Source organism: Filicampus tigris, chromosome 4, assembly GCF_054856515.1.
Source record: "Filicampus tigris isolate MCC_2025a chromosome 4, RoL_Ftig_1.0, whole genome shotgun sequence".
Taxonomy (NCBI): Eukaryota; Metazoa; Chordata; class Actinopteri; order Syngnathiformes; family Syngnathidae; genus Filicampus; species Filicampus tigris.
Genome location: NC_141220.1, coordinates 18,910,716 through 18,934,515, shown reverse-complemented (window position 1 = coordinate 18,934,515; position 23,800 = coordinate 18,910,716). Strand labels below are relative to the sequence as shown.

The window sequence follows — 23,800 nt, the reverse complement described above, 5'->3', positions numbered from 1 at the left end:
TCAATGAAACAAACCTAATAAATACAAGACCAATCATGCTGAGAGATTTGTTTCCAAGTTGTCAACAACAACAAAAAACCTACACTCCATGTCACAGCTTTTCTGGATAATATCAACACAACAGTCACAGCAGCTGTCTATGGTAAACAACGCCAGTTTATTTGTTGGTCACAAAATGTTTCCTCTCTCCGTTTAATTAGATATTAAACGCAGTTGAACGGATTTTGAGGCTCAGTAAGACAGTTTCTCACAGTACAAGTACAAGTCCAAGACAACGTACGGTAGGTAGATTAACTATCACAAAATAAATTTAGTGATAAAGTCCTGTTCATAATAAGATGATTCTTTGGTTAAACAATTTAAATCAGGTAAAAATCAGGTCACATAGAATAACCTGAGGTAAACAGACCTTTAGAATACAACTAAAAGTACATGTATTACATCATGTTTCTAAAAGCTGTAAGTGGTTGTCATGTACTTGTAAGATTATGGATAATAAAAACACAGCAGGTTTATATAATATACAGGTGCATCGATTATCATTCAATCATATACATTACATACACATCTGAACCACAACACTGTGTATTGAATTCATATTGCTGCATTGACAGTTGCTTAAAATGTATGGAGTAACTTCCTGCAAAAGGCTTCGAGTGGTGGCTTCACCATTTCCTTCCTACAGTCTCAAAAGAACACCAAACAATAGAGCAAGGGCCCGATGCTACACGTTGCATGCGTAAGGCCAAACTCCAACTCTAACCTGTGCTTACTTACAAGTCAAACCACATTCCAGGAAAACATAAACACTCACCTCCATCAACCATGTCACTTCAAAAGAGTGCATATTTGTTTACAGTAAATGGCTGTTCAAGTTTGCATCTGACTATACATAAACATGCCTTGGACCTTCAGAAGTACATCAGCAAGGAGCGACTGTGAGCAGATTGCAGCTAAGGGCTTATTTGAATTGTATACAGTACACAAATGTGTGCATGGTAACCTTTTTACCATTTAGAATCACCCCCAAAGGGCAAAATAACATAATATCTGCTTTTGCAAACAGATATTTAAAACTGATAGTAATTTGTTTGATGTGCACCTGGATTTATAAGTGGCAAGTCTGAATCAAAGTGCCGCGTGGCATCTTTGGAGTCATTAAGACCACCTGTGTGCGTTGGGAAGCCTTCTGCGGGGAGGAAGGAAGCAGAGCTTTTGTCCACTGACATCGACCCCGTTTGGAAGGATCCTTCCAGATCCATATTGACGCAAAATGTTCCGGACAGCAGCTGTCTCTTGTATTGATCTAGACGCGTAAAGATGTCCTGGACTGAAAGAGTGCTGCTACCCACCCAGGTGGCATACAGGCTGGTGGAGCGGATTTGAGATGGGAGAGACTGGTAGTGGTGCAGCTCCAGCTGACAAGAGAATCTAAAGTACATATCAGAATAAGTAGAGTAGCAGTTAACTGTTAAACAGGGTTTTATTCCACTGTTTTGGAACATGACTCAGCATCATTCAGTAACTAACACCTGCTTGTTACCAATTAAATTGCTTGCCTAAGTACATTTCAGGGGAGCATTATCAACTTCAACCCTATCATTCAATTAATTTACTGTGCCAAGAGATCGATCGTAGGTTGTCACGATTACGCAAAAAAAAAAAAAAAAAAAAAAAAAAAAAAAACAGTTTATGAAACCTTGTGAAATGGTTGCTGATGTGCTGAGCAAAAACCAATTAAATGTTGGCCGAAAAACCAAGGCCGTTCATTGCCATCTACTGCCTTGTTCTTGTAAGTGTGCACTCTGCTGATCACAGAACTTGCTGCGCACCTCCGTGAGAAGGGAATGCTGGGTTTACGTAAATAAACATTCGGCTCTTACTTGATTAATTAATTAAAATGTTGAATATCAACCAAATTACATACAATCACAATCACACCTACCGGGCAGAAAAATGCTGCGTAATGCTTTTGGAGGCCTGGCGCAGAACATGCTGGAGGACTTTCACCAGCTGCTCTTGAATCCAGCCGACATCCTCCTGCACATCTGGCAACCACTCTAAAAGTCTAAATATGACATCAAAATCAAATTATAGCAACACAAAAAGATGGAAATAAATGCACAAAAAGGACAAAACAGATACATCTTTAATATGCGATTATTTCAGATAATGAGTTCAAATGTGATGAAATCTACCAGTACCTCAGAGTCAAAGACAAAGCGGACTCAAGAGGGAGAGTGTAGGGGAGCATCATAGCAGATGCCATCCTGAAAGGAAGCAGGTTGCTAAGCGACTGCACCAGGCTCCTTCTCTCTGTGCAGGCCTCAATTAAAGCTGCAGAGGGAGGCAAACAAGCACACATTGCTAACAATCAATCACTACACTGTATATAAAAAAAAGCCCACAGAAGCTGCTATTAAGCAGTTTTCACAGCAATTGATTTAATTGGCCACAATTTTCCACGATTATGTATTGATTTAGTGCTTGTATAGTATAATTTGATGTTACCTTTGTGCAGAGTAGGCGGAAGGCGTACAATGATGTGCTCTTCTATTGAGGGATGAACAGTTAATGTTCCATCGACCATATGCATCTTTTCCTCCTCACCAACACCTTTGGCATCAGCATGAACATAGTCAACTTGATCTTCATGCTCTTCTCTGTTAGCCAGCAGGGCTCTGTCTATGTGAGGGTCGCTGAAATTGAGCAATCCTGAATAGGAATCAAAAAAATATGTAGGTTAGCATAGTAGCATGCCAACCGGGATAACCCAGTGGCGTATGACATAATGGGAATAAAAATACATTATGAACTCTTAAGTTGTTTGAAAAACAAAAATCCAAAACACATCGTGCTGATTCGTACCATTCTTCTTCAGGAAGTGCAGTGCGTCATTATATCCCTGTTTACACATGGCTTTCATAACCTAGACACAGCGAGAATCAATAAGTTCACTGTAGTTCATGGAACGTGTATACAGATAGAGGAAGACGCCTTCCGTGACCTTACCATTGGATCAGGTGGGAAAAGTGCCCGGGAAATTCTGTAAAGGTTGGTGAGGGTGAACTGGATGCTGGTGTTGGTGAAGCGGAGCTCGTGTATGTTGGTGGAGGTGTCTCGCGGACAGATATCGCTCTCACCAGAGAACGGGGACACAGTGATTGTGTTTTTCAGCTCATAATGAGGCAAGTTGTCAGAGATTCCCCCATCAACGTATCGCTGCATAAAAGAAATAGACATTTTAGAATACAGTAAATAGTGGACCAATTGCTAGACTATTATAATACAACATGTTATACAAGTGATGTAGTGGTGTGATGATTCACCAAAAGACTACTTGTGAACACTTTGTTATTCTTCAACATTATCCACACAACCGTTTTTATCTGATGCAATTTCTCACAAGCAACTAACAGGGTAGGGCACCAGCTTTGTGGTCCCAGCTGGAGCCTATTCCAGGTGACTTTGGCCAAGAGGCGGCGTACACCCTGGATTTGACACCAGCCAATCAAAGGACACAAATGGACACACAACCATTCACACAGTAACATTAGAGTTTTCAATTAAACTAAGAATCATGTAGGAAGTCCGAATAACTGGAGAAAACCTATAAGCACAGGGAAACTTAATGTACAAAATCCACACTGGAAGGCTGAAGCCAATATTCAAATCCCGATCCTTAGAACTGTGAGAAAGACATGCTAATCACTAGTCCACTCAGCTGTACTTTTTAACAACATTTTTTTTTTTTACGATTGAATTGGCTTGTTTTCCCGCTGAAGGGATGAGATGACAATGAATTCAATTGATTTCCTCAATCGTTAAGAGATTATTTCTCAAGAAATCTATCAGATGCCAGACATCTCTCTCATCTCTTAATTTTCAACCAGACTACTTCAATGTTCTGGGATATATTGTTCTGCAAGGAAAAGCTATCTATTTACTTTGAATGATATGCTAAGAAGGCTGAGGTAGTTGGGTTCAAAAGGACATATCGAAGTAGTATTTTTTTTCTCCCCATCAGCAGCTGCTGTAACGTCCAAGTAACTTTCCTTGATTCTATCTGCAAATTTCCTTACCAAACTGAAATTAATACATTTTGTTGTTTTATGCTACTCTGTTGCTGCAGACAGGTTGGCATTGCAAAAGAGAATGTGTTCTCAACGTCCTTACTGGGATAAATAAATGTGAAATAAAATAAATGTCTTTACACTTAGTTTGACAGATACTCTGAATTTAAATGCTTAAAAAACTGTTAGGCATACACATTTGTTTATTTTTTTGAAAAACTAATTTGGTTTAATGCAGTCCCTTCTAACAATTCATGTTTTTGCTTGAGGATGTTGATCATCAAAACTGGCACTAATTGTCAGCTGATGTGATCGGAGTGACGTCAATCTCTGCTCCACAGAGGCTCGGAGAGGACAAAACGACCCGAAAAGTCAGAGGTAAGCCAATCACAACTGGCACTCTCAAATGTTGGTCACAACCCCAGTGTACAGACAAGCATGTGTGATCTTGCCAAAATCCATCACAAAGGCCACAGAGGGTAGGGTTCTGCATGGCTGACCATTGCGCAATAACATTTCGTAGAAGACCTCGGTGCTGCTAAGTGATGGAGACAGTGTTCAGAGAATGTCAGAAGTTCAAATGTGCCCATTAACTCATTCACTGCCATTGACAAATTTACTTGTCTTTTCATAGTCCAGCCATTCAATCCCAGGAATTTATTTATATATTTTTTTACATTTTTTTTTCAAACATTAGGGTAAAAGAGGGTCTGAAAATGTCTGGAAGTGAATGAGTTAATGAGAAACTAAATCCTGAAATTTAGTTTCAGCACATTTATAACCACTTACAAAAACACTGTTCCAAAGTAATGGATGGTTTTTATATGATACTCACAAATAGTCAATGTAATACTCCAACCAAAAATCTCAAGATCTCTAGAAATGCCATTAATCCATTCGAGCCTCCCGCCCCCAATTTTTTTTTTTTTTTAAATAGCACTCCACGATATTGTACTTTATAAAAACAGAGTAATTACAATTAAATAGAATGTAGAGAATTCAACAGTTGATGCAACATTTTTTTGCTTCAATTCAATGTATATTCTGCCGCTCCTTCTGATGTTGATATGATATTAGGGGTGGGCAATAATTATCGTCATCAACAGTTGATGCAACATTTTTTTGCTTCAATTCAATGTATATTCTGCCGCTCCTTCTGATGTTGATATGATATTAGGGGTGGGCAATAATTATCGTCATCAACAGTTGATGCAACATTTTTTTGCTTCAATTCAATGTATATTCTGCCGCTCCTTCTGATGTTGATATGATATTAGGGGTGGGCAATAATTATCGTCATCAATATGATCGTCAATCTTGCTTTCACAATGTGTAATTTTACATTATTGAGTATATATACTGCCTCGAAAAGGAGAACGAGTCCGTTGATGAATGCAAAGTAGGAGGAAATGATGAAATCCTCACTCTGCAAATCAGTGTGCATAGACTACAAAGGAGGAGTAAGTGATAAGCGTTTATCGAACCAGCGGGCAGGACCCAGTCACGTGAGTCTGTTAGCGGCCGACCAAACGCGTTTGAAATACGGCGGAGTCTGACGCCATCTAAGCGGGTGGATTTTCATGGCAATGCAAATGTCCACGTCCCTAGTCTGTAAATAGTTTGGGGGTGACAAGACTGACGTCTTTGGGAATAACATTGTTAGATGAGCCAAAATGGTCACCGTGAAGAGCAATTCCGTTCCACGACGAGCCATATGGATTAAGAGGAAAACTTTGCGACCGCCCAAGCATGCTAAACAAAAGCTAAGTAAATACACACAATCAGAAAACCCTCGCCGAGTTGAGAAAACAAACACAAACACTGACTGTACTTAGGCGAGCAAGTTAAACATGCATGACAGCCAGGATGTTCAATACTCACTTAACATTCAGTTTTCATACTTGTAGTCCGCATCATAACTACATTTGCAACTTTTATCACGTGTAGGACAATTTCAGAAACTGTCTTGTCAAAAGACCACGGCTGAATCCATTGTCATTACAACTGTATATAGTGCTAGACGCTGTATTTCTCCTACAATCTGTGTTGAGGATAGTCCACAAATTACATGCCTGTATTCCGTGACGCATGTGGTACAAATCTACGATGTCGTATTAGTGTCACCCAGCGAGAAAAAAGGACAAGACGAGATTTAAAGTCATTATGAAACTGAACATGAACTGACTTTAAATCGCAGCATGACGAGATTTAAAGTCATCATCACGCTAGTTGGCGAGGCCTGAAGTAGGTCACGTCCATGGCAGCATATAGTCAACCAGTCACATAGCTCGGTTGTGACCCGAGGATACATCCTAACATGAAGTCACAAGTCTACATATCACAGTGACAAATGAGTGGGAAAATTCACTTTTCAGTAAATTGCAGTTTTGTTATTCAACTTTATTCTGAACACGGTGGCCACTGTATGAGAATGGGTGTTGTCATGACGACTTCAATAGACATCATGATGACGTCTCTTTTTCTCACTGGGTGACACTTTTACACTGTCACACAAATCTCCTTATATTAAATAAGATTTTTTTCCCCATTCTAATTGATGTAGTAAACACCTGTTTTTTTGTTTTTCCTTGTCATCCTGGGGTTTAAGATGAGGGAATGTCATTAATATTTTATCCGTTATGAATATGTGAAGCGCTTTGAGACTTTGTGATTGAGGGCTATATAAATTAATTTGACTTGACTTGGCATACATTTATTTTAAATTGTTAAATATTTCCGTAGAATATTGTTATGTTTTGCAGAAGCTTTATTAAGCAATTTAAAATATAAACAAGAGCTATAGTGCACAAACGCTGTCCATCCATAATTGTTCCGTGAAGAAAGTGCAGATTAAAAAATGTTTTTTAAGAATATCGTAAATATATAAAATATATATATACATATATGGCAGATCATGTCATCCATACCAATATGATATTATAATTTGAGTGGCAACTGTAAGCTCATTTTAATAGTGCCATCGATTGCTATTGCCCCTTGTCATGCATACTGTAAATAATTGTGCCACTCACCACTCCTTGAAGTGTGGGAGGAATAATGCCACAATACACTGGGATGTAGGCACTACAAACACATGCCTGGAGGAAACAAAACAAGACATTTACTACATGGCTATGAATAATTGCAAATCTGAATAACTATTACATTGTCATCCATTAAATATAAATAAACCTTGTTAACAGTCACACCTGCACAATCTCCTCCTTGTTGTTGAAATGAGATACAAGCACATTTTCTCCATCTGTGACTCTGGTCAGAGAGATTCCCAGCCGCCCGTTGGCAATCTGGTGAGAGTCAGCGGGCAAAGTGCGCTGCAACATGAACCGCACAATCTTCACCAGGTTAAAGGAAGGATGCATGGGACCGAGGAAACGCTTTCTGGCTTCCTTGGCAACCTCGATGATACTGGCACCAGCCTCTCCTGTGTATGCAACATAATAAAGATTGAGACTGAAAAAAAGACAATAGTACTGTTCAGGTGACTACCTAAAAATGTACAGTGAAAACTAACTGTCCCGAGGTCGTACAATTGTACAGTGAAAACTAACTGTCCCGAGGTCGTACAATTTGGAATTCTGGAATAAAATGCCTCTCAAGTAACAGATAACTACAGTTTGAACAGCCATCATATATGGTGTCACATAACCTGCGTATATCTTGTGAGGATTTACCATGTCAGTGAAAATTCAAAAGCTAAATTTGTTTTGCTTTCTCTTGACTTTCTGTGATACCTCAGAATGATACTAGAAAAGGCAAAAAGTGAACATGCGATTAAAACCATACAACAGTAAACTTTACTTTCTGCAACATGGGAAAATAATGCACACATATCCGTTATGGCTCGAAATAACTTAGTCCATAATAACATATAAAAGAAAAATGTGGATGGCGTTGTTTTATCACTTTCTTGGGACTTGCCCAATGCATCACTCCTTCTCTCTTTCTACAATGAGGCCATTTGAGAGCGAGCAGTTATGGCGTTTATTCTACAGTGTTGGACATGCGCTGTATTAGTGCTGTATTAGTGATGTTTATGCAGAATTTTCTTTGCTCATATTACACAATGCATTTAAATGCGGAATGTTGCTACTTCTCGACGCACCGCTACTGCAAAGTGATTACTGTATCTGTTTACCAGAGAAGTCTTATGCACATTTGTTGTATTACGCCACCTCATTCGCTATTGCTTTGTGATAACAGGTAGTTAAATTGTTGCTGACTTGTTAATTTAACTTTTATTATGAGTAACGTTTTTTTCCGACTGTAGAAAAGAGAGACCGGACCACGGATTCAAACATCCACCCTTCGAACTGTGACGTGGATGTGCTAACCACTAGGACCAGGTCACCCTGCCGCCTTAAATAAAAACAAACTAAAATAAATAGAAACCTGCCGCCTTAAATAAAAACAAACTAAAATAAATAGAAAAATATCAAAATACTAACCACCCCCTCTGAAAAAACTACTTTTACTTTACCGACTTGATAGTCGGACCCCTTTACATTTACTCATGTAAATGAGCAACAAAGCTCAAGCAACATTCTCCAAGGTGACCATCAGTTATTTTTTGTTAAGATACTTGTACTTTTACTTGATGATCACTTTCAGTTTCCTTATACAAGACTGCCCCGAGACGAGACAAGCTGAAGGTCACAACAAATGTTGCAACAAATCCAAGTAGTAGGTACTTGGACACACACTTATACGTTCATGTGTACTTAGAGAACCGAGCATAAGTATTTTGCCAACTCTAACGGGCATTAACCCAAACAAAGAACAAGTAGCACCCCAATAGTGTCCAGTATGCTGTAGTCACGCAATTCAGGCTTAGATTTCGCCCTCACTTGCGAAAGATTAGCCGTCGTGTACTGTACTCTAGTCCTGGTTCCAGAGGCCACGCAGCATACATACAATGTGAGGCTGATTAGCTCCAACAATTGACATACCAAGGCACACGCCGGTGACCAGCGCAGTGGCGGTGAGCGCTCCGGCTGAAGCCCCATAAATGTGCTTGGCGTTGTGCACCAAGAAAGGCGCCTGCTCCAACAGGCAGCTGGCGACTCCGACATGGTAGATGCCCAGGAATCCGCAACCTGCGAAAGAAATGTTCCATGACGAGTCCAAAGGGAACATTGCGCGCGTTGACAGGCGGGTCGAAGAACGTCGACCGGGGCCCAGGCGACAACACAACGTTCCCTCCCCGATTTGGGGACTAAATAATGTTTTGTAAAACGGTCCGCTGTTGTTCGCTCGGAGTGCCGTCCGTGGTTCTGATAGTGTCTGTTTACATGCTGTGGTGACTCTGGCAGCGAACAGCGTTAAGTTCTCTGACTAGCCCGTAAGGTAAACTTTGACCCAAATAAAACCGCCAAACTCACATGTTTAAAAAAAAAAGTAAAACTATGTGCCGAAAATAAGCTTTAACACTGTGAATATGACCCCGATGAAATAATTCCGACACGGTGGTTTACCCTAGTTTGCTGCGGAATACAGTTATGCTTTTATGCACAAAGAGGCGGGCAATGAGTAACTTCAGTGCCCACTCACAATTGAGAACACAAAGAATGTTAACCAATAAAATTTGACGAGTTAACCGTGTGACCAATTACAAGCCGCGGTGTTGTCATCTTGGGAGCACGATCACAGATAGGACGACTTGCACCACAAACAAACGTCACGTGGAGAGCTAATATGTTATTTGGTTGTTTCTTCTAGTTAAATTTGCCGTTGTATTTTCATAATTCACCTTTTCACTCAATTCTTGACGGATGTGGCTGGATATATTAACAATTTATTTATTTCCCAACCTATATGCATTACATCAGTGCTTTCCAACGTACGTAGTCAAGGCACCCATTTTACGTTAGAAAAATCTCACTGCACCCGACTAAACAAAACGTCACAAACTTAAATAATGACGATCTTGACTTAGTGTGAACTCTGGGTCTGCTTAATTGAAGACAAAGCTGATGTAATCACAGGAAAGCCAGAGGCTACTCATATAAGTAACATTGTCAACAGATTTATTGTGCCCTCTCCCATTTAGCGGAAACAATTGTTTTACCTGTCACTATACGTCACCGGCATAGATAGATCAACAATGAATAAATAATTTTCGAACAAATTAAGTCAAGTTAATAACCACGGCACTCCTGATAATCTCCCATCCTTGATTGCAATCACTGCATTACATTTATGAATATTCATCTGGTGGCTGTATTTTCATCTGTCTGCGAGTATATTTGTTTTTGCTGTGTTGTCAAGGCAACGATGGTACACTGTGCTAGAAAACACATATTGTAGGAACAGCACAATGTACAAATGGGGCCACTTGACAAGTGAACTGGTCGCAAAGTCACAGGGAAAGCCTGTTACACAACAAGTAGTGTTGAAATTTCGAATCCCATGCATTCTTAGAGAATGTCATCTTAGTATTAATGATTGTTTTGTATGCTGTTTTTCCGAAATGTTCCTTTCAAAATGTTGTTGTGCGGCGATCCAAGTGCCAATATGAGTCCCCAGAGAGGATATTCTGTTGTGCAATAGTTGAAAAAGTGTGTGTATTGATTGTTGACAGTCAAAACAAGATTAGATTTGACTAAAACAAAAACATCCATTCATTTTCCAAATCGCTTATCCTCACAAGGGTCGCGGCCGTGCTGGAGCCTATCCCAGCTGTCTTGGGGCAGTAGGTGGGGCACACCCTGAATCGATTGCCAGCCAATCACAGGGCACACAACGACAAACAAAAACATTCGGACTCACACTTATTCAAAAGGGGCAATTTAGAGCGTCCATGTTTTTGAAATGTGGGAAGAAACCAAACTGGAGTACCCGGAGAAAGCCCACACAGGCACGGGGAGAACATTCAAACTCCACAAGGCCGGGGCCGAATTCGAACCCACGACCTCTGCACTGTGAGGCGGACGTGCTAACCCAATCGACTAAACATATACACCATTTGATTAACATTGTGACCATTGTTATTATTCCTGTATTACATTAAGTTTTAAGACTGTTTTTTTTGTAAGATGTTTGAACATTTTGTCACTAGAAAGACTCTTGGAAGTGTGCTGTTTGTCAATTTGATAATTGCACAATAATATTTAAGGTGGGAGTCATAAGGACCTCAGAGAGCAAATCAGCCAACCAGTAAAGTTTACCCTGGCCATTGCTAATATGATAATTGCATTGGTTTGTTATTTCATCTATAAAAGAGACAAAGAGAGGGGTTGAATAAACAATTTACCAATATTATTACGTATTCACACCATATTGTTCTTTATAATACTGGACCCTTTAAAAGAAACCAAATTACAACATTTTCAGAAAATTTATCTACTTTACTTTTTGCAAGAAGAGAGGACATTTGGCAAGGAAGTCACTCAAGAGGCATGGAATTTTTTCCCCCTACGCTGATATAATCATCATCACTGATAACATGAGGTAAGTAGGTTAAAATGAACCTACCATATTTATCTTCAAATGTTTAGCTGGGTTGTTATGATAGCAAGCAAAGACTTGTCCACATGACTGATAATTTATACCAGAGGTCACCATTCAACATTGTGCCCGTGGGAACAATTTAGCCCCCAAGGATCACATGAGTAGCCTGCGGGCCTGTTGCAAAATTAGCTCACCAGAACTGGGACATTGTCATTTTCGAAGAATTGTATTGTTAGGGATTATTTGAAAATGTAAACACTGGCAGCGATTGATAGAACGTGTTGCATATTGACATTCACTTTTCCTGATTATTGTGAGAAATCATTAACATGATCAGTGTCTTCATAATATACAAAATCCACATTACTAAAGCTAACTTGATCAAATTTGTTATTTCAGAAGTGAGTATCAAACCGGTAGCCCTGTGCACTAATCAGTACCCAAGCAACAGGCTAGCTCTCTGTTTAAAAGACTGGTGACCCTAACTACTAAAATTTATCAGGTATACTGTATTTAATAAAATTTCATGACTATGTGCACAATAATCAATCTGCACATCAAATTACAGATGATGAAGATTTACAGGCAGCATTTAATTGGAAGTTTAATGAATGTATGGTGTAAAGTCGGACTGTTCAGAGCATATTGCAGTTCACTAAATATGGCTCGCTTTCGCAAATACCTCAGGGAGTAGGTAGTATTTTAGCGTGGGTGCATGTTAGGATATGCGTATAAATGTTATTGATAATATTTCATGAAATATTGATATAATTGACAGATGCTTGGAATAAACTAAATTCGAAGGAAAACCACAGTTTCTGTAAAAACAAGTGTCCACAAGAAGATATCATTGCCATATACAGACCAGATTTAAGACCAGTTGAAAAATAGTTAGAATTGACTCTCGAGTCCATCCATCCATCCATCCACCTATCCATCTATCTATCTATCTATCTATCTATCTATCTATCTATCTATCTATCTATCTATCTATCTATCTATCTATCTATCTATCTATCTATCTATCTATCTATCTATCTATCTATCTATGTGTCTATCTGTCTTTCCGAGAGAACAGTTCATGGCTCACAATATGCAGACGGCTGGCCAATAGAAACACACCCAGGGGCTTACTCCCATCTTTGAGGTGCACACACTAGTCAGCCATTAAGTTGTACCGTCATGTGCGTAGTCCCGCCTTCAATTGAAACTTTCGCGGCATCCACCAAGAGACGTTCGTTTTTGTGTCATCAAGAGAGCCAGAGGGGCGGAAATGTCGCTTATCAACTGAAATTCGTGGTTGAAACATTTTCCGCCACTCGGCTGTGAACAAAACGAGCAAACATTGAAGTGACTTCTGGCGTTTCATTTTTTGACCCAGTTGTATTTCAGGAAGTACCGAGTCAGGGTCTCTGCGAAATAGGAAAACTTTTTGTTACACAATAATAAGATAACAGCACAGTACATTTTAGAACCGTGATATTTAAGTCAATCGTTAGATAGAACTTATAGACTCAAGGTTAAATTTCGCGTTTACAGATATGGTGAGTACTGGCTGACTATCGTTCAATGCTTAACCTACAGAAAGGTTATCATATCTTTTTCTCAGTATTTTATCTCGTGTTCGCATTTTTACGGACACTAAACATGTCAGGACGTGTTCTACGTACACATACATGAAGCAGACAAGAAAAAGCGGCCACATCACTCGACTAAAGTGTACAGTAGTAAAGTGTTTTAAATGGAGAAAAGCAGCGAGGAAGAAAAAACTAACAATGACGATTTAAATGAACTTGCTGGTTGTACATTGGAAGAGGATCATGTAGCAGTGACACATACGTCCAGATGCGGAGAAGCAGACTCATCTGAGATTTTAAGGAAGGACTGGAATCGTGTGTACAATGAGCAGCTGGAATCAGAGAGGTCAGCCGGCGTGCAGAGACATAATGATGAGAGAGATGCTGTCTCGGGGTCAGCCTCTTGCCTCATGGACACCTGCAATCCTTCCATATCCAGCCTATCGTCGTCCTCCTCCTCTGTGTTGTGTCTCACACCGCCCTTACCTCCCAATGTGGAGCTTACAGCTGTGTTGACTGATACCCGGCTGACCCTGGATGTCTACCCGGGGGGAGCATCTGCACTGCCGCTGTTATGGGGTTCCATTCCAGGGAACCTCAGGGGGCTCCGTAACCTGAGACTTGGTTCTGAGGATAAACGTGCACTGGATGGTGCCTTGGGTATCCTCCCACATTTGACAGAACTACGCTTACTCGCCATACGAGGTACTTGATGTATATTATTAATTTACTAGATCGTTATACAGCTGTCCCTCGCCGTATCACAGATCATTTCTTGCGATTTCTCTGTATTATGAATTTTTAAATCATACATATGGGATTTTATATTGCATTTTTTTTTCTCTATCCCAGGCTAAGGTTGCTTCGGACTCATGTAGCGATAAGTTTGAGCCAGGAGGGAAGAGTGTGTAAATGATGTCCAAAGTTTGGGGTCATTTCACTCTTAACATTTTTTCTAAATTTTATAATTAAAAAAATGAAGTGAAATGTATCCACTGCAAAGCCGAGCTGGGTTTCAGAACAGCACGTCTATGAGCCAAAATGGCCGTCCCCTGAGATCGATAAAAACATTCTATTCTACAAAAACGCAATATTAATCAGAATGCCGTGTTTAGACAGACAAGTAGTGGTGCACATAACATATTTTTGTAAAGTCAATTTCTGACTTCTCTTCTTCTTTATGTACCAGTGGCTGGTATCAGCATCCTTAATGAGGACTCGGTACCGTGAAATGAGGCTGGCGTCAGCCTGATACCGATACTGGTATAGGGACTTGCCCATCCCTATAGCTTACCCCTGCTAGTTAGAACATTTTATAATACGCCCGCAAATGCTAACAAAATAAATGCACAAGCACATTCATACACGAGCTGCCAATGGCCACAATTCATACCGAGTAACTCTGCACGCAGACTGGCTAACCTGAGCTAACAAGAGCCACCTATGCTGTTACTTGCTCAATGGTACGTCACTCCGTAGGTCACACACATTCAAGGCCACAGATACTACAGTGTAGAATGTGAGAATGGTGACTCCAAGTGGGCAAAAATAATAACTGCTCCTTACATGCATATTTTGTGTTATTACTGTATGCGTAAAGCTTTACAACAGATATACTGTTAAAATGTAAATATTACAGTAAATATACGGCCACTACTTTCCAGATTTTCGTGGGACTACTATAGTCGAGCACAAAGTTGTTTCATGACACTGGTTTACTTCCGAATTAAAATTTCAAAACCTTTTACCTTGAGGAAATAATGTAAAAATAAGTGAATTATTTGTTTAATCGTCAAACCTCTGCCATTATTCATTATGTTGTAACTTTACAGGCACCATTTGAAGTAACATTCCCGATTGTCATACAAATATTAAGAGAACCACTGTATAATGAAACCAAATAAAAGTAAAACAAAATAAAACCATGGGCAGCAGTCTCTTTAGTGCCTCCTTTTGTAGTTACAGTATCATCTCACTTATCATTTAGCCAGACAAACTGGATAAGAAAGGCGACTCGACGCCCAATTTGTTCTGTCCATTGAAGCATCAATCGAATGTTATCATGACACTTTTCCTCTTTACCATCGCCAGTAATCTGTAATGGAATCGTAAAAAAAGACACAGCAAAATACACCAAGCTGAGTCTCTCAAGATGATCTGATGTCTTGCGTGATGAAATTTCATGATGGGTTGGACTCCCTTTTTTACCTTTTGACACATGTTTTTCCCCCAAATGCTTGTTGTACTACACATTGCACAACATTTGGGGCATTCTGTACTTTAGATAGTTAGGCAAAAATCATTTTTACCTCAATGAATGAATATTTCCTTGTGTTGCTCAAGTTTACCTATTAAAATGTCTGTTGAGTTTCCCTGTGTTTTTCAAACTGATTTTCTCTAATTTAAGGGCACTGTTTTTATGACGCACAAGGAAACCCCTTACCAGGACTCCTCACCACTTTGCCTACATCCCTCGACTCTCTCTGTCTTCTGGTGCACGTGGATCTCTCCTTCAACCAGCTCTCCGTCTTTCCACCGTGTCTCCTCCGCTTACCTGCGTTGTCCGCCTTGCTCCTGTGTCACAACTGCTTCTCGGAGCTGTCCCCTGACATAGGCCAGCTGTCCAGCCTCACCTATCTCTCGCTCATTGGAAATAAGCTGGTTTCCTTGCCTGCGAGTTTAGGCCAGCTGCAAAAACTACAGACACTGGATGTCTCAGATAACCTCCTTGAAGAACTACCAAATGAAATCGGTTCTCTGGGAGAGCTTGTTAAGCTCGAACTGTCCCACAACAAGCTGAAGAGGCTACCAGAGACCATGGGTATGAGTGTAATGAATTGGTGTGTTCATAATTTGTGTGAGGCAGATGATAATCAACCAGACTACCAATAAATCACATGTCCTGGTGGTGCCCAGGCTCTCTCTTTTCCTTGAGGGAGCTCCTCATCTTCAGCAATGACCTCCGCTTCATCCCACCTTGCCTGAATGAATTGCCGTTGCTGAAAATAGAATTTCGTGATAATCCTTTGGGACAACCGCCGACTCCTCCGCCTCTTCCCCCTGCACCTGGTGAGCAAGCAAAAGGGGGGCTCAGTAGTGCTTCAATGAATTTTTTTTGTATCGTCAGCAGATGCATTTATTTATTTCATTGATGTTTACCGGTAGTTAGTTACTCCCATTCGAAACTGTCTTGTCACCAGATGAAGCAGAACCAAGTATTCCTGAGTTACATCTGCTGTTCAATCAGCACAGGTGGATATGTTTATAGTTATTTTATGTTTTTCCATTGTTCCTAACATCTGACAATAAACCCAATTTCGCTCCTTTAACTCTTCAGTTTTCGTGTTACGTCTGCTGGATGTCTTGTCTTTCTCCCAGGGGGAACGCAGCTGCTGTTCCCCCCGGGGTGCCTGCAGTCACCGACAACTCTGGAGTGGGCCGAGAGGAGACCACAGCGAAAGTGGGTGTTGCTCGAAGAGCATGACATTCTCCTCAGTCGTCCGCTGGAACTTCGTCCTCATGGCATTACATTTCTTAAGGTGCTGCACATTGAATACTGTTTGCTTACTTCAAAATCTGCCTTATGTAAACACTAAACTTTCCTTGCAGCCAGTAGAGGTGTGCATCGCACATCACCGCAAAAAATGGAAGGAGGTGGTGGTACGGAAGTATGATGGAACCTCATGGAGCACTTTGCCTACTTCTCTCAGGAAAGCAAATGAGAGGCACAGCATTCACTCCTTGGGGCGTCCAGCCAGGGTAAATTAATATCACATACTGTAAACATCGTGTTTGAAACGAATATTGCAGTAGTGTCAGTTTTACAGTAAAATGTATTTCATCTCTGTAGCTGGCCTGCTGTTCCGTGAGCCAATTTTCCTGGTTTATTGTGGTAGCCCGTCCAGTGAGGGACAACTGCTCAGTTTCACCAGCAGGAGCCCTTCTAGTCTCCAGCGCTGACCCTGGTGTCAAGCTTAACTTCCCTCCAGACTCCACCAGTCAAACCTGCACCGTAACATTACAGGTAGTCACAGTGTTGTGTATTATATGCTGTATACACATCTGCAATATATACAAGGTGTCCCGTGATTCACTATACACCCCATTTTTTTTTTCTATTTTGTTTCAGGTATTATTGGACAGATGTGAGGTCAATACGCATTTGACATCTTACCCGTTGCTGTTTTTGTAACTATATCTTTCCCATGCCCATGTCTCACCAATTAACACTGGAGCACACCTGCAAAATTACTGCCTGGCAAGAGGTTTTTATGACCCCAACTGCAGTTCAGCACTAAATCCGAGAAGCGGGTTAGGGTTAGCCATAAAGGGGGCCACACTGCTACTACCACCACTGTAGAAAACATCAAACTCCTAGAGTAGGCGTTTGCGCAAAACCAGGGACTGTCTATCCAGAGGGCCACACTGGTCCTCAGCATTGACAAAAGCTCGATTTAGCAATTGTTTCTGAAAATGATAAAGTTTTACCTGTACAGATCTGAAGTTCTTCAAAGTCTTCACACAAACATTTTGATGTTCAACAGTGCATAATTTACTTACAAAAACTGCAAACCCTAAACTGTTAAAAGTTTGAAAGACATGTCAGAATAATAACTGAAACAAAATCGATAAAAAGGAAGTGTATCTTGACTTTTGGGGCACCTATACTGTATACCTCAAAAAGACATGTAGTGCATAGGGAAAGTATTAATTGCGCTTAATTTTTCCACATTTTTGGAACTTTATTCCAAATTAAAATAAATTCATTTTTCCTTCTACACACAACACCCCCATTTTTTTTTTTTAAATAAATGTGGGCTTTACTAAGCGGTTGCTTCCATCTAGGCTTGATTAATGGATTGCTCTAGAGATGGTTGGTTCTTCTAGAAGGCTGTCCTCTTTCCACTGAGGAATGCTGGACGTGTGAGAGTCACCATCTGTTTCTTGGCCACCTTTCTGAAACATCTTAACAATGAGCAGTGAAAACTGGTTGCACCTGCACTTTATTTTTAGCCTTCATGCTAAATAATATGAATACTTACCTACACGTATGCTTACGTTGTTTTTCTTGCTTTCTTTTTTTTTTAACAAATTTGCAAAAACTGTGAATGATTTTCCAATGTTGTCATTATGGGGTATTGTGTGTAGAGAATGAATGTACAACATCATCCATTCCGGAATAAGGTTCTAACAAAATGTGGAAAAAGTGAAGCGCTGTGAATACTTTCTAAACCTTTGAGATGTTCCTCTGTCGTAGGTGCTGCAGGTATCAGTGTCAGAGGTACAGGCGCTGTGCGGTGATCCACAAGCTAGTGTCAGTCCTCTCCTCTGTCTCTCACAAACTCCGAGCATGCATTTCCTGCAGCCAGTCAAAGTTCAGGTCCCACTACCACCAGGGGTTACAGGTACAATCTGCTCGCTTCATTAGCTTACACAATTTTTGTTTTTTTTTGTTACTTGGTGTACAACGTGCAGACATGATTTAAAAAATATACATACACCTGTATACGGATTTGTAAAAGATTGCTTGGTATTCTTTTAACGATGTTCCCACCAACATTGGTTGAGAATCCCTATATGCATAACATATGTGTTTATATACAAAAAAGAAAAAAAGACAACTATACGTTGCAAACAAAATCAGGTTCAGAAGATTTCCATATTTGAGCATCTGCAGTTGGAATAACATCAGATTATCTACGCATTTGTTGTGCTTATTACATATTTTTCCCATGTTACTTTCTGTTCCCTTGAATCCAAATACAATTCGACATCTTTGTTGATTTTTAAAAAAAATGTATTTTATTTAATGTAAAATATTTCTTTTTAATATTGATGTTGGGTCTGTCTGCAGGTCACACAGTTGACAAGTCGTGTTTGTATCTGCTGCATGGAGACCCCTCTGCCCAAACCTGGACGGACATCACATCACAAGTGTCCCTCTATGTCACCCACTTGTACGCCATTTTCTACATTACACATTTCTCCTGGTAAGTATCTAATCAAGTCTCGATATGCATATACATGAAGCATTCTAGTGTTACAGCATTGTGCGCTGTATTTGATGACAGGTACTGGCTGTGGTACAAGACCCAGAGCTGTGTTAGTGGCATGGTAAGAAAGGTGTACCAAAGGTTAAAGCAGTTTAAAGTCCAGTTCATGGTTCTCCAGCGGAAAACGGACCCATCGCAAGTCCTGCTGCAGTGTTTACCAGCTAACAAGGTTGGTGTTTGTGCTTGTCTTGGCTTGGTATTGTACTACAGTAAAATGGGCACTGATGCTGTTTTGTTAATATCCCCATAATATTGGATGGATGGATGGATGGATGCTCATGAAAACAAAACTAATGGTGAAGAAATCACTACACAGAGACAGTGTGTGCGGTGAAGACCATTTCTCTAAAATGTGTTTCATGTTTTATCTTGTGTGTGAAATCGAAGTCTTTGTGATGGTCGTTGTAATGGTTCCTCCCCAGGTGGAAGACAGAGTGCAGTCACTGTCCGATCAGTACGATGGACCCCAGCCTTCAGACCTGTGTGACCTTCTGGAAGGAGAACAGTTCTTTGCTGGCTTTGAGAGAGGCTTAGATATCTGCACAGGTCAAAAGTCGGATTTGATTAACTTTATCACAAGTCAATATTTTCAGAGCTCAGCTTTTCAATTTTTGCAATGTGCTATCGTGAAGTAATTGACTTTTCATGGCTTTTCAAGCAGTGTTGAGATGTTGGTTTCCTGCCCTCACCAGACAGACCAGACTGTGTCGGGGGAAGGCTGTGTTTTGTGTTTTACTCCAGCCTGAAGAATCTGAAGGAAGTTTACATCTCTCCTGCAAAGGGCCTCCGGGGTCCAGTGAGAGGAGAAGTAAGACAGTTTTCTTAATAGCTAAGTAACTACAGTGGCTGAAAAAGTACAATACATGAATGTTAGAAAAGCCAATTTTAAGTCTCAAATGGTCTTTTGATAAATATTATTTTTCCCTCTTTTATCACTTGTTCACACATTACCTCTGGATAAATGCCCATGTTCCGTTTTAATATTCACTTCCCATGTTCATTGTGTTGAGATAATGAAGATACATTTCAATTATCACACTGAAAGTGTTCCTTTGACACACCTTTTACAGGTCTCTTTTTACCGAGGGGAGATTCCCAGTGGTTTGCCAGAGGAAGTAGTGAGGAAGAGGAAAGGACATGACAGCCAATGGCTTGCAACTTTACCGCTAAGACTTCCTGTCAGTTGAAAACACGTTTTCAGTTGACATGTTTTTTCCCCTCATAATTTAATGTCATTCAATATGATCATGGTTTGCACAGTTATTATGACACTGATATTACTAACCCAGACACTTCATTAGGTTCACCTGCACAATCAAACTCTTACAAGCGCTTCATTAACAATATAGATGCAGGGAGATATTTATTTAATATTATTGTGGTTAAAGGTTACAATTGTGTAGAATGATTGTAATAGCCACCACACAGTTAAATAAGGTGACCAAAATATTAGATGTTGTTAGATGCAGTGCAGTTCTTTATAATGTAAAATGTTAAATGAATATCTTTCTGACTTTGTCAAACTGAGCATTTTATCTTAAAGGATAAATTATCACCGCCTTTGTGCTGTTCCGGTAGGAGCTAGATGCTGACAACAAGTACATAACAGAAGAGCTCCAGCTTCCTCCTCTGAACCTTGGAGACCCTGAGAGCGGCTACTTGACAGAAGCCAATCTGCTCTCCATCTCCCTCCAGATTGGGCAGGATTGGCGCGTTATTGGTATCAACCTCGGTTTAAGCTACCAGGAATTAGACCGCATCCAATACAAATACAGGTTTGTATTTGCAAACAAGCAAAAGTCCTACACTGTGAATCCAATCAGAGTGGAAATACACATTTTTTCCATGTTTTGGGTTTATTTGACTGAAATACTAACCAATACTAACTTCATTTGTGTTTAATTAAAAAAAAACAAGTAGAAAAGAAATGCGGAATATACAGTAGTCATGGATGCACATCAAGATGCAACTTAAATTGCATCTAAATTTGAAATGTGTTCTCACCCTTATCTTAGCGTCTTAATGTTTAAAAAACATGGAGAAATACAGTATTAATAAAGTCATACAATTAGCAATCTTTTAACAGCATATCATGATTAAAATGTAAAAGACACAATGATGATGTTTGTTTCTATGCTAGCGGAGAGTGAGCTGCACCATGACTGCAGTGGGAGAAAAATGGTAGAGAATTTTGATTGTTTTAATCTGCGCTGTTAGATGCTGCTAAGCCATCTGGGACATTGCAGGAGATTACACACATAGTCTGATGCTCATCTCCCCCCACCACCACCCTCTGCTTACTCCTCATGCTCGCATGACACATCCTGCAGGCGTACAAGCAACACTAGCAGCTTTGACGTGATGCATTTCATGCTGATTAATGTTATTTCATTTTATTTGGACTTCAGAATGCCTTTAGTAAGACAGGTGGTATTTTCATGCTTCTATTGGCTGTATTTGCAGTCTTGGTGTATGCTAGGTAATCAGAAGGCTCAATATATACAAAATCGTTCAGCCCAAGCTGTAAATCTTGGTCATGAAATGATAAATAGGGTACATTAATGTTGCACTGTTCTAATTTAGATGTGCTCAAAGCATTTTCCAATGCTGCACTTTCAGTCACATACACATTTCATGCACAAATATGGTGGCTAATATCACTATGTAATACCACTACTGTTTGTATTACTTTACTCCCTGTTGGGGTTCACTGCAGTCATTAACTACCTAGGTGAAATGTAATTGTGACATTCTGCTCTTCTCACCAGGGACAATCTTGGAGCTCTGGTGCTGGACATGCTCTTCCACTGGGCCCAAGGACAAAAGAGCGCTGGGCCTGGGGCAGTGTCCCGATTGACGGCGGCCATGATTGAGAGCGGCAGGAGGGACCTTGCAGATGAGCTCGAAGACATAGTCAGTTTGGGAAGGCAAAAGTACACAGAGTCACTGAGGAGAGTGGGCCTGGGGGTGGAGGAGCAGCCCCTCTGTGAAAGCCAGCAGTAGAGAAGTTCTCACTGGGTGTAGGTGGCTTTCCTGTTAATTCGTCTTACTTTACACAACCATAGTATGCACATACTGTCTACTTCCAGCTGCTTGCATCTGTTTTATCTAACGCTCCACCAGTCTTCTTAAAAAAAAGAAATGCATTATCTGAAAGGCATTTCAATTATGTTATCGAACCTTTGAATTTGATTGGCCCACATTGGACCGAATAATCAGAACTGTCAGGTTAAGATTAAGCATCTGAGCGAACACGAACTGCTGTTGAGCGTTCTTACAGCATTGGCTCACGTACAGAACATGTTTATTTGTCACAAAAATCATTTTAGCTGCCTGCTGGTTACCCTAATGCTAGTTTTGAATTGATAAATTTCCATTGTTTTCATCGTATGGATATCCACTGCTTCTATAAAATATTAATTAAATGTTACATCCCGTTTAGTTGGCATGGGCTGACTTTTCCTTTCATTAATTACATGAGGGTAACTTCCACAACTCCACTAACCGCCGTGTGGTTTTACTTTGCTTACCGTTATTTAATAATCGACACAGACCTCTAATGTAGCATAACCATACCTAAACAATATTTAATTGTATAAGCGTTCCCTGTAATTTTGTACAGCATGTCTTTTTAATGTGTTTATTTGTATCATTTTATAATTGTCACCAGCTGGTGTAAATTGATATCAAGTTCACATTGACTATGTATATCCTGTTTGTGCATTTACACTGTACACATTGGCGGGGATTAGACACATATTAACGCACACAATGTTGTGTGATGCATTGTGTGATGTATGTATTATGGCTCTGCAATAGCATTTCTCAGCATTCACATTGTATTTTTTAGTAAAACTGCTTTTTGTACAAAGATTCTAAATTGTCCACTGGTGTCAATGCGAGTGTGAATGGTTGTTGTATATATTTCAAGCTATTCTAGTCGGTCAAAAACACCAGGAAGCTCATACGGGTGATCAGGCTTTTGAGGCTCGCTCAGCTTCCATTCACTTGAATGTAACAGGCAAATACATTCATTGCTTGCATACATTTTGGCGACATTGACTGCAAGCTTTGGTATTTCATCCGTAGGTACATCAATTCTAAGTATAGTTGTAAAACACAATATATATGTACAGTACTTAGCAAATTTATTTGGCATGGCTTTGTCTTGCTCGCTTAAAATGCCGAAATGTATTTTTAGCATGTGTGAAAGCTTCCGTTTATAAAGTCATCCTCTACGAAATGTGCCCAAAAACGGCACAGTTCTGGTTCCAAAATTCTTAGGAAACTTCCCCCAAATAAATTTAAGCCATTCATTCCTCAATTCGTCTGAGATTGGCAGGTGATGCTAAATTTTAACATTGCATTAAGTTCGTAGCCTTTCAACCATTTTTCTTGAGTTGATTGGCTGTTGCAAGCACAAGTGTGTACTTGATTAATGAGTAGCCTATCTATGTCACACAGATTTGATTCACTCGTTTAGTGTGCTTTTCACCTTTTATTGACTATTGTATACACAACAAACTGCTTGGGCGTCACAATTATTTTGTCTGTTATGCAGAAAACAGTGGAAAATGTGGATTTTGTTGGCATGGAGCTTTTAAAGATCTTTATAGTTTTCCATTTATGA

General features: G+C 40.0%; 2 protein-coding genes across 3 annotated transcripts; one reads left to right on the top strand and one right to left on the bottom strand.

The window, feature by feature from the left end:
- Window positions 1-138: 138 nt before the first annotated feature.
- pnpla2 (patatin-like phospholipase domain containing 2) lies at window positions 139-9,598 on the bottom strand. Its single transcript, XM_086029024.1, has 9 exons — window positions 9,041-9,598; window positions 7,283-7,515; window positions 7,106-7,171; window positions 3,013-3,222; window positions 2,869-2,929; window positions 2,512-2,715; window positions 2,205-2,337; window positions 1,946-2,068; window positions 139-1,431 (listed from the first exon to the last, which is right to left on the bottom strand). The coding sequence occupies exons 1-9, from the start codon at window positions 9,225-9,227 to the stop codon at window positions 1,071-1,073; spliced, it is 1,578 nt and encodes a 525-aa protein (XP_085885150.1). The 5' UTR covers window positions 9,228-9,598; the 3' UTR covers window positions 139-1,070.
- A 3,320-nt stretch (window positions 9,599-12,918) lies between these two features.
- On the top strand, window positions 12,919-23,043 carry pidd1 (p53-induced death domain protein 1). 2 transcript variants are annotated; one of them, XM_086029587.1, is made up of 15 exons: window positions 12,919-13,822; window positions 15,525-15,938; window positions 16,034-16,186; window positions 16,318-16,369; window positions 16,455-16,656; window positions 16,727-16,876; window positions 16,968-17,141; window positions 18,375-18,522; window positions 18,972-19,107; window positions 19,189-19,339; window positions 19,593-19,716; window positions 19,863-19,978; window positions 20,241-20,348; window positions 20,749-20,945; window positions 21,939-23,043. In XM_086029587.1, the coding sequence occupies exons 1-15, from the start codon at window positions 13,282-13,284 to the stop codon at window positions 22,171-22,173; spliced, it is 2,901 nt and encodes a 966-aa protein (XP_085885713.1). In that variant the 5' UTR covers window positions 12,919-13,281; the 3' UTR covers window positions 22,174-23,043. The 2 variants fall into 2 exon arrangements, with proteins under 2 accessions (XP_085885713.1, XP_085885714.1); XM_086029588.1 differs by lacking the exon at window positions 21,939-23,043 and having other exon boundaries at window positions 19,832-19,978; window positions 20,749-20,851.
- Window positions 23,044-23,800: the final 757 nt, after the last annotated feature.

Excerpts from the sequence above, each read along its gene's own strand:
- pnpla2 (XM_086029024.1), bottom strand. The coding sequence starts at position 9,227 with ATGTTCCCTTTGGACTCGTCATGGAACATTTCTTTCGCAGGTTGCGGA. Across the intron at positions 7,516-9,040 it reads GGTCACCGGCGTGTGCCTTG|GAGAGGCTGGTGCCAGTATC; the intron begins GTATGTCAATTG and ends TTGCATACACAG. Across the intron at positions 2,069-2,204 it reads GCTTTGTCTTTGACTCTGAG|ACTTTTAGAGTGGTTGCCAG; the intron begins GTACTGGTAGAT and ends TGTCATATTTAG.
- pidd1 (XM_086029587.1), top strand. The coding sequence starts at position 13,282 with ATGGAGAAAAGCAGCGAGGAAGAAAAAACTAACAATGACGATTTAAAT. Across the intron at positions 19,340-19,592 it reads AGTGTTTACCAGCTAACAAG|GTGGAAGACAGAGTGCAGTC; the intron begins GTTGGTGTTTGT and ends GTTCCTCCCCAG. Across the intron at positions 20,946-21,938 it reads CGCATCCAATACAAATACAG|GGACAATCTTGGAGCTCTGG; the intron begins GTTTGTATTTGC and ends TCTTCTCACCAG.